General features: G+C 40.3%; 1 protein-coding gene across 2 annotated transcripts; it reads left to right on the top strand.

Annotated features, from left to right (window-relative positions):
• The first annotated feature begins 3950 nt into the window (after positions 1–3950).
• On the top strand, positions 3951–10745 carry LOC108255406 (polyadenylate-binding protein 1). Of its 2 annotated transcripts, none has more exons than XM_053674543.1 (14): positions 3951–4035; positions 4397–4585; positions 4913–5106; positions 5208–5323; positions 5558–5697; positions 5872–5957; positions 6109–6207; positions 6372–6504; positions 7060–7642; positions 7877–8016; positions 8357–8451; positions 8601–8699; positions 9994–10108; positions 10640–10745. In XM_053674543.1, the coding sequence occupies exons 2-13, from the start codon at positions 4402–4404 to the stop codon at positions 10081–10083; spliced, it is 1959 nt and encodes a 652-aa protein (XP_053530518.1). In that variant the 5' UTR covers positions 3951–4035; positions 4397–4401; the 3' UTR covers positions 10084–10108; positions 10640–10745. The 2 variants fall into 2 exon arrangements, with proteins under 2 accessions (XP_053530518.1, XP_053530519.1); XM_053674544.1 differs by having other exon boundaries at positions 6372–6486; positions 10640–10734.
• Positions 10746–11237: the final 492 nt, after the last annotated feature.

Below are 11237 nucleotides of genomic sequence, written 5' to 3' on the forward strand. Positions count from 1 at the left end.
TACTAAACAGTTTTAGATCTTCAAACGAAACACAACATGAAGCAAAGGCAACCTGAGTAAACACACAGTAAAGTTTTATTTTGTTTTTATTGAAGCAAAAAAAAGTTATCCAACATCTATCACCAATGTGAAAAACTAATTACCCCCTTAAACTTAAGATCTGGTTGTGCCACCTTTAGCAGCAATAACTGCAACCAAACACTTCTTATAACTTTGAAATAGCTTTGAAATTTCCGCCTTTGAAATAGCTTTGAAATAGCTTTGAAATTTCCGCCTTTGAAATAGCTTTGAAATAGCTTTGAAATAGCTTTGAAATTTCCGCCTTTGAAATAGCTTTGTAGTCCTTCCCAGACTGATGTGTTTCAATCACCTTCTTCCTCAACATTTCTGGAATTTCTTTCAGCTTTGGCAGAGTGTGTTACTGTGTGAGACCTTTTAACTTCATGCTGCTGAAAAAGTTCTAAGTGTTAAGTGTTGATTTGATTGAACAGGTTTTGCAGTAATCAGGTCTGGTTGTGTCTAGTCCAGCTGAACCCCATTATGAATGCAGCTTCATAGATTTGGGGAATTAGTAACTGTGAGGGAAAATACATTTTCACACAGGCCCAGGTGGTATTGAATAACCTTTTTGCTTCAATACATAACATTATCATATAAAAACTGTATTTTGTGTTTACTCAGGTTGCCTTTATTTTATCTTAAATTTAGTTGTAATTTCTGAAACCATTTATTATGAGATATACACAAAAACAGAAGCCATCAGGGTGGGGGCAAATACTTTTTCACAGCACTGTATTCAGAAAACTTGTGCATATATGGTTATAATCACTTTATATTACTTACTTGTGCACTCTTCCTTTTGCTGCTGACGTAAAGTGTAAATTTAGATCTATCTATCCTGCACCTTATTAAGTCATGGACATAACATATTTATTTCGGTCCTATGCCTTACTGGTCATGATGTATTTATTTCATTCCCATCCCACACTAAATCCTGGCCACACATTAATAAGTGTTCGTGCATTATTTGTATTAAAAAGTGCAATGTCACCAGTACAACTCATTTAGTCTGCTTTGATTAATTTCTTCAAATGTGCCTCAGTCAACACATGTTTACTTTGTAAAGTCGTACAAGTTTAAATAGATTCATTCCCTTAGGAATGTGGGATCAGGATAACTGTCACAAGACCTAATACAGAAAATACTTACTTCTCACAGAACTGGAGAAGAGTATACTGTAGCTATATGTGTTCATGTGGTACCCTGTGACTGACTGGCATCCCATCCAAGGTGTGTGTCTAAAACATACCCAGCGTTCCCAGGAGAAGCTCGTAATCCACCACTTTATAATCATTCCACACTTGCTTGATGTCTTATTTCAGTCATTTCTGATCACTTACTAATGTGTCATTATTGTTAATAATGTCAAGTGTGGCTATAGTACATGATCAACTCATGATTACATTTTTTTTATTAAGTGGCGTAGTAGATATAAATGTACAGATGGTCAGTAGCAGATATGCAAACATTTATGACAATATACGAGTCAGGGTCCTCGATCCTGGACTCGGACTCGAGTCCGATTATGAACAAACTCGGACTTGTCACGCACTCGGGTAAAATTGTACTGGAACTTGACACGGACTTGGGCGTTTTGGATTCCGAGTACAGTCCAGTCAGCGTCATGTGTAACATGAAAAGAAAGATAAAAATAAATAACAACATAAATTAACAAGAAATTAATGAATGTGCGCGCACAGAAAGCCGCCTCATCGTGCGACTATCGAATTGAGTTCTGTTTAGTGGCTTATTACGCTCGGACGGTCAAATAAATACACACACATCATGTCAGAATGCAGGTCTGGACGAGTATTCAGGCAAACACAGTTGGTTATGTCTTAAGTGAATGTAAACAGTTGGCGAAAAATCAGAGGTGTGTCAATATAGTATATTGGATCTGTCTCTGTCATTAATGTTAAGCAAACAACAAAAGACAAAGAGGCAGTCACTCACTCACTCGTTTGACTGAATAACTTCAGTAAATTTAACAAGAATCACTGTTTATGTCATCCATCCATCCATCCAGTTTCTATACCGCTTATCCTTCAGGGTCACGGGGAACCTGGAGCCTATCCCAGGGAGCATGGGGCACAAGGCGGGGTACACCCTGGACAGGGTGCCAATCCATCGTAGGGCACAATCACATACACACTCACACACCCATTTATACACTTTGGACACGCCAATCAACCTACCATGCATGTCTTTGGACTGGGGGAGGAAACCGGAGTACCCGGAGGAAACCCCCGCAGCACGGGGAGAACATGCAAACTCCGCACACACAGGGCAGCGACAGGAATCGAACCCCTCGGTGTGAAGTGAACGTGCTAACCACTAAGCCACCGTGCAACCGTATGTGTCATACTGATAGACCTACCTGAGAAACGTATAGTTATCATGAAATAAGATTGTAGTCAGATCGCCCGTCTCTAAACATTAGCTTTCGGTGATTCCAATCTTGAATTTCATGTAAAATGTGAAATGTACTTCGTAATGTAGTAAATATCATAAACCCTGCTGATAGGGATTTTTTTTTTTTTCATTTTTCATTTTAGGAATTAAAATGAAAAAAGTTACAAGAACAGATCTGTGTTCAGAAATGATTTTGTTGTGATTCATACACAGATTAAAAGCAGTAATAAAGCATGAAGCTTGGTGTTATGACAAGCCAACACTGTACTCTCTCTCAGTCTATATAACTGTGGGGGAGACGCATCAAATCATTAAAATGTCACCTCGAACTGGAGGACACAATATAGTGTGATACAATAACAAAACAGGTTCATTTGTGTTTTCACACACTTGTAATACGATAAAAGATCTACATGTACCTCTATATCCTTTTGTTTCTTTGAAACCATTTTTGATAGGAAACTAGTTGAGGTGCTGATGACATGAAATAAAAACATTAAATGACAATGGCAAGATGTATTAGTGGCATTTTTTGTTACATTTATATTGCCATTGGTTTGAGAAGGTTAAAATATTAATTTTACAGCTCAGTGTTGAGTTTACAATTGAAATTTAAAAAAAAAATAAATTTCAATTTAATTACTGTCTGGACTCGGCCGGACTCGACTTGGACTCGGACTCGGACTCGGACTTGAGCCCAACTCGGCCACTTTTGGACTCAGACTCAGACTCGATTCGTTAAGGACATGGTCTCGACTCGAACTCGACAAAGGTGGACTCGGACCCAACACTATTATACATAAATGTAGGCAATCTGTAACAAAGTAGATTCTGTAAAAGCTGGCTGAAGACAAAGCAAACTACAGCATGATTTTATAAGGGTTGATAATTGACTGTATATAAGACCTTCGCTGAATTACAACCGAAACGCTAAGAAAAAGCAGTTCTCCAAGGCAAGGTAAGGCAAAGAACCAGCTGAAATTCATAAGTAATTATACCCTCTATTTGTACAAACAAGTCCCCTATGTGTGGAGATGTTTGGGACACCCTGTACATACAATAATCTACAACAGGGATATCCAAAGTCTGGCCCAGGGCCAAATGTGGGCCACAGCTTCTCTATTAAAGCCAATTTCTATCCTGGTGAAGCCCTTTAGAAATTAATAATAATAATAATTATAATAATAATGCATGCACAAAAATTCACTGAACATAGTTTTTTTGTTTTTTTCAGGATTAATTACAACTTGGCTTGTTTTGTGTACAGGGAGGATTTAATACAGTTTTTCTATATTAATAATTGAAGCTATTTTTATTGAAATTCATTTGTGTAGTGTGTCTTTGTGCTTCATTTGCTAAGCTCCTTGGGATGAGGTCACCCAGCTGCTCAAGTTTGGTTTGAAGATTTGTACAGAATTCAGAATGTTGTGACTCATTCATTCCCATAGAAACAAGCTTCTATTACAGCAGTTACATTCCATTTCAGTATCTGAATCTGCAACCAAAAATCTCTTGACTATCCATAACCAGTGACAGAGAGAGTAGCAGAGACAGCAGTAATTTGTCAGCAATAATCAGCATTTTGTCTTGTACTTAGTCTTGTACAGCGATGTATCTCTGGTAAATCAAATGTTAATTTTTTTTTTAAAAGCTTAATTACTACTACTATTACACATACAAATAGCATGACAGTTTGTCATTCATTTTTCTTTAATTTTATTATCATACTGATAAATGTAAGAACTTTTACCTGTTTACGTTTTTTGATTCCTCCGTTTTCTGTGGAGAAAAGTATTTCTAGTGTACTTATACTAAGGTTTGTGTGTTTAAAACTGTAGGTTAGAGTGTTGGTAGGCCTACTAAACGTTCAGTTGGTGTTATTGCTTTTCTCCACCTGAGAGTTTGATGGATTTCTTTTCTTTAGGTAAAATGAACCAGAAATCCGTTATGTCCTCACTGTATGTGGGTGGTCTGCACCCTGAGGTGATGGAGAACATGCTTGTGGAGAAATTCAGCCCTGCAGGACGAATTCACTCCATCAGGCTCTGCAGGGACAGGAAGACCGGCTCTTCACTCGGCTACGCTTTCGTCAATTTTCATCGTCGAGCTGAAGGTAAAACAAACTGTACAGAACACAAGAGAATGCAGTTTCATACACTATTTCTGTATTTTACTACCAGTTTATAGCCTAGTTATGGTTACATGTGTAAATCATTTATTATTTTACTGCTTTATTACATGGATAAGGTCAAGTTCTGAGGTAGTTTTGTTGAAAACTATATTTTTGTAAGAGTTATTTATTTTCTTAGAATAAATACTTCAAATAATGGTTTGATTTCTCTCGTAGGCTTTTTTCTGTGTGAGATTAAGATAATTAACCACTAAGACACTAACATTTTTATTGAAAATAATGAGCTATAATTGATTTTTGTTCCCTCAGCTGAGCGAGCATTGGAAATGCTCAATTATGAACCCCTCATGGGGCGGCCCATGCGTATCATGTGGTCTCATAAGGATTCATCCCTCAGGAACACCGGCATGGGAAAACTGTTTGTCAGGAATTTGGACAACTCCATTGGCAACATGGCCCTTCATGACATCTTCTCCACCTTTGGGAAAGTCCTTTCCTGCACGGTCTGGGCTTTGAACTGTTTGGATGCGAATAACATTTTTTCAATACTTTTTAAAAGTATGAAATAAATTCTGTGGGTTGACATGATGTGTCTCTCCTCAAGGTTGTAAATAATGAGACCGGGTCAAAAGGGTATGGCATTGTCCACTTTGAGTCTCTGGAGGCGGCGAATATGGCGATAGAGAGGCTCAACGGCAAACTGCTAAACGGCTGCAAAGTGTAAGTCACGTGTAAATCACTATGTTTTACCTTCCTGGGTTCAGATGATGTTTGTTCTTTTATGCTTAACTAATTCCATTTGGGGTTTTTTCATCTTTATATTGTTGATACAAATGTTCTGTTTCTGAGGGTATTTCAGTCAACATCAAGTTGTAATGTTGCTGGTGTAGTCATAAAGACTAACAGCAGTGTTTAGATAAAGACTCTAAGAGCGGTGTCTCTGTTGTTTTACAGGTTTGTTGAACGCTTCAAACCCTATGAGGGGCACAAGGCTGAGGCGGGTCCCCACTCCCAAGACTTCACAAACATATATATCAGGAACCTGGGTGAAGTCGTGGATGAAACAAAACTGAAAAACATCTTCAGCAAGTTTGGTAAGGATCCCTACTAGAGAGTTTTAAGAGTTCTACACATTCAACTAAACATAATGAGTTACGCACTTGAACATAAAATAAACACTATGAACAAATGTTGTTAGATCGTATTCTAGAGTGTAAGATGACTATACAAATTGAATTGAATTGTTTGTGTGTGTGTGTGTGTTACAGGTCCTGTGCTGAAAGTTCATGTGGAGACAGACGAGGACAAACGTTCTGGCTATGTAAAATTTGAGAAGCACGAGGATGCACAGAAGGTAAGTGTACAATGCAGCCAAGTGTGTTTGGGTACAAACTTGTGGAAAGCTTCCTTACAGCAGGAAAACCTCTAGTTAATTGTGTGTGTGTGTGTGTGTGTGTGTGTGTGTGTGTGTGTGTGTGTGTGTGTGTGTGTGTGTGTGTGTGCAGGCTGTGGAGGAGATGAATGGGATGGTGATGTACGGCAAGCAGATGTATGTGACCCAAGCGCAAACGAAAGCAGAGCAACCCAATCACAAGTTTGAGCAGGTAAACACACACACACACACACACGAGTGATGACAGAGTAGATGACGAGTGCCTTACTCACTCTGAAGAGTGTATCAAGTATGAAAATCTTCCTCATTGCTAATTTTTCCTCATGGTTATTATGTTTGGCACGTCTTAATGTGTCTCCTCGTTGTCACCTCCAGGTGAAGATGGAAAATTGCCGCTCCAGGGGGTCTGGCTTTGTGCACCCCTCATCTTCCCAGGAAGCCACGAAGGCCAGGAATCTGCACTGGACTGCGCAGACCATGGAGCCACAACGTCAGTTACAGCTGTCTGGTTGTTTATCAGTGTTACATTTGTTACACAGTGTGTGTGTGTGTGTGTGTGTCCCAGTCTCTCCACAGCTGTCACATACTACTGTACTATCGCATACTACTGTACTAAATAGTGTCTTAGCTTGCTAGATCTGGGTTTAGCAGCCAGGTCACTCTGACTGAACCTCCCTGTGAGGCTACTGAATGCTAGTGTGCATATAGTGTTTCGAAACAGACAGGGTAGTAGCTGGGTACCCTTTAGTAGTCAGTGTTAGTTCCCAACGTGGTGTTTATCTGACTGTTTCCTGTTGACGCTACTGTACTAAATATCATGTAAACAGGGAGTTTGGCACCTACTCGTAAGCTATGGTGCTATACTATTTAGAATAGTTGGACACGGTTTGAGACGCAGCCGCAGATATGGCTTTTATGTAACAGTCAAACATTTGAACCAGTTACAGTAGCTAACAATTTTTACTGATTAGTTTTCACCACAAATTTACTTGCATTGAAGGATATGGTTTAAGACACAGCCTGTAACTATATGTCTTTGTCTCTTGCTTTTTTCGGTAAGCAGATGTCCAGAATATGCCCGATGGTGTTGAACCTGCCCCGGGGCATCAGCAGACCAGTGGAACCATCACACCATCAAGCAGTCAGGTGCCATGTGTGACTGTAGAGAGTACAGTTATAACTACACCAACATCTGTAGATACTGTTCAAGTGGCAGACTCAGAGCCAGCTGTAGAAAGTGTCTCAGCTGAACACACTGTTCCAGCTGTAGAAAGTGTCCCAGCTGAACACACTGTTCCAGCTGTAGAAAGTGTCCCAGCTGAACACACTGTTCCAGCTGTAGAAAGTGTCCCAGCTGAACACACTGTTCCAGCTGTAGAAAGTGTCCCAGCTGAACACACTGTTCCAGCTGTAGATAGTGTCCCAGCTGAACACACTGTTCCAGCTGTAGAAAGTGTCCCAGTTGTCGACACTCTTCCAGCTGTAGAAAGTGTCCCAGTTCCAGCTGCAGATAAGCTTCCAGCTCCAACTCAAGCTCCAAATGCAGATGTTATATGTCTTCCTTCTACATGTATGGTGTCTGAAAGTGAAGCGGGTAATATGGCGATAGAGAGGCCCAACGGCAAACTGCTGAACGCCCGCAAAGTGTAAGTCACGTGTAAATCACTATGTTTTACCTTCCTGGGTTCAGATGATGTTTGTTCTTTTATGCTTAACTAATTCCATTTGGGGTTTTTTCATCTTTATACTGTTGATACAAATGTTCTGTTTCTGAGGGTATTTCAGTCAACATCAAGTTGTAATGTTGCTGGTGTAGTCATAAAGACTAACAGCAGTGTTTAGATAAAGACTCTAAGAGCGGTGTCTCTGTTGTTTTACAGGTTTGTTGAACGCTTCAAACCCCGTGAGGAGCACAAGGCTGAGGCGGGTCCCCACTCCCAATTCTTCACAAACATATATATCAGGAACCTGGGTGAAGTCGTGGATGAAACAAAACTGAAAAACATCTTCAGCAAGTTTGGTAAGGATCCCTACTAGAGAGGTTTAAGAGTTCTACACATTCAACTAAACGTAATGAGTTACGCACTTGAACATGAAATAAACACCATGGACAAATCTTGTTAGACCGTATTCTAGAGTTGAGACCGAGGCTTAAAATTGTTGCTTTGTGTGTGTGTGTGTGGGATAAATGAATAAATGTACAAATTCTATACTGAATTTATATATTTCTGTACAGTTGTTTTGTGACAATGTCCATTGTTAAAATGACTATACAAATTGAATTGAATTGAATTGAATCGTTTGTGTGTGTGTGTGTGTGTGTGTGTGTGTGTGTGTGTGTGTGTGTGTGTGTGTTACAGGTCCTGTGCTGAACGTCCATGTGGTGACAGATGTGAACAGGAAGCCCAAACGTTCTGGCTATGTAAAATTTGAGAAGCACGAGGATGCACAGAAGGTAAGTGTACAATGCAGCCAAGTGTGTTTGGGTACAAACTTGTGGAAAGCTTCCTTACAGCAGGAAAACCTCTAGTTAATTGTGTGTGTGTGTGTGTGTGTGTGTGTGTGTGTGTGTGTGTGTGTGTGTGTGTGTGTGTGTGTGTGCAGGCTGTGCAGGAGATGAATGGGATGGTGATGTACGGCAAGCAGATGTATGTGACCCGAGCGCAAACGAAAGCAGAGCGACCCAATCACAAGTTTGAGCAGGTAAACACACACACACAAAAAAAAACACACACACGAGTGATGATAAAGTACATTTACATTGCATTACATTTATTAATTTAGCAGACGCTTTTATCCAAAGCGACTTACAAATGAGAAAATACAAGCAAAGTGATATATCAAGAAGAGAACAATACAAGTAGTGCTACCATACAAGATTTATAATTAAGTTCTAGAATAAGCAAAGTGCGCAGAGTAGAGGTGTAAGAGCCAGAGTAATTTTTTTTTTTTTTTTATGGGTTGGTTAGGTGTTCACGGAAGAGGTGGGTCTTTAGCTGTTTTTTGAAGATGGTGAGAGATTCTGCGGTCCGGATTGAGGTTGGAAGTTCATTCCACCGCTGAGGAACAGTTAGTTTGAATGTTCTGGAAAGGGACCTTGAGCCGCGCTGAGTAGGTACTACTAAGTGTCAGTCATTAATTGATCGCATATTGTGTGAAGGAACATAAGCCTTCAGGAGAGAGTTGAGGTAGGGGGTGCTGTTCCAGACAAGGTCGTGTAGGTGAGCATCAAGGCTTTGAATTTGATGCGGGCGGCTACAGGAAGCCAGCGGAGGGAGATGAAGAGGAGTGTGACATGGGTTCTCTTGGGCTGGTTGAAGACAAGGCGTGCTGCAGCATTCTGAATCATCTGGAGGGGTTTGATGGAGCTGGCTGGGAGGCCCGAGAGTAGTGAGTTGCAGTAGTCCAGTTTTGATATGACAAGAGCCTGGACTAGTAGTTGTGTAGCCTGTTCGGTGAGGTAGGGTCTGATTCTCTTGATGTTGTACAGGATGAAACTACAGGACCGTGCAGTTGTTGAGATGTGGTCAGTAAAGGTCAAGCTGTCATCGAGAATCATCCAAAGGTTCCTGGCCGTCCTGGTTGGCTTGAGTGTGGTTGAGCCGAGCTGTACAGTGAGGTTGTGGTTGATTGAGGGGCAGGCTGGGATGACGAGAAGCTCAGATTTTGCCACGTTGAGCTTAAGGTAGTGTTCCCTCATCCAGACCGAGATGTCCGTCCGGCAAGCAGAGATACGTGCAGAGACGGATGGATCCCCAGGCTGGAAGGACAAATCGAGCTAGGTGTCATCAGCATAGCAGTGGTATGAGAAGCCATGAGACTCAATCACCTGGCCCAGAGATGTAGTGTAGATAGAAAAGAACTAGAAAATTATATGACGAGTGCCTTACTCACTCTGAAGAGTGTATCAAGTATGAAAATCTTCCTCATTGCTAATTTTTCCTCATGGTCATTATGTTTGGCACGTCTTAATGTGTCTCCTCGTTGTCACCTCCAGGTGAAGATGGAAAATTGCCGCTCCAGGGGGTCTGGTTTCGTGCACTCCTCATCTTCCCAGGAAGCCACAATGGCCAGGAATCTGCACTAGACTGCGCAGACCATCCAGCCACAACGTGAGTTACAGCTGTCTGGTTGTTTATCAGTGTTACATTTGTTACACAGTGTGTGTGTGTGTGTGTGTTCCAGTCTCTCCACAGCTGTCACATACATAGATCTGGGTTTAGCAGCCAGGTCACTCTGACTGAACCTCCCTGTGAGGCTACTGAATGCTAGTGTGCATATAGTGTTTCGAAACAGACAGGGTAGTAGCTGGGTACCCTTTAGTAGTCAGTGTTAGTTCCCAACATGGTGTTTATCTGACTGTTTCCAGTTGACGCTACTGTACTAAATATCATGTAAACAGGGAGTTTGGCACCTACTCATAAGCTATGGTGCTATACTATTTAGAATGGTTGGACGCGGTTTGAGACGCAGCCGCAGATATGGCTTTTATGTAACAGTCAAACATTTGAACCAGTTACAGTAGCTAACAATTTTTACTGATTAGTTTTCACCACAAATGTACTTGCATTGCAGGATATGGTTTAAGACACAGCCTGTAACTATATGTCTTTGACTAAAACCGCTCTGCATTTCTCTTTTAGGAAACCCTAAAGATGCTTCATAACATCAATGACAGGAATAAGAGGAAGAAGAAGAAAAGAAAAGAAAGAACAATAAATAAACATTGTACTCAACATTTGCACATAGTATAAAGTGGCCTGGGTCTTGATTATTGTCATTTAAATTAGAACTGACAGTTTTTTTTATTTGCTTTGGTACTATTTTCACAAGTGTGTGGTAATTTTTCAAAACGCTTAGTAAAAAAAACTCCAAACTGATCACAGTTGTGACACAGAATGACACACAGAATGACACAGCTAGTCAAAACCTGATCTCATGCTTTCATTACAGTTACACATATTGTTTTCCCCACAAAATCATTGTTTCAAAACACAAGATTATTGTAACATGTATTGAGAACGTTTATTGTAATCACCAAAACAAAACAGTATGATCTTTCAATTTAGTACTTTTATCAGTTAGTTAATTCAACAGAAAACAATGCAAGATACACATTTCAAATCACCCTTGGTTCTGAATGAATGTTACTGTACTGTAACACAGTGTACATAGTCATCACGACATATCACACTTATTATCCATCCAAACTGACAAAAGCCATAATAAAATGTATATTTT

The sequence above is a fragment of the Ictalurus punctatus genome, chromosome 22, assembly GCF_001660625.3.
Source record: "Ictalurus punctatus breed USDA103 chromosome 22, Coco_2.0, whole genome shotgun sequence".
In the NCBI taxonomy this organism is placed as follows: Eukaryota; Metazoa; Chordata; class Actinopteri; order Siluriformes; family Ictaluridae; genus Ictalurus; species Ictalurus punctatus.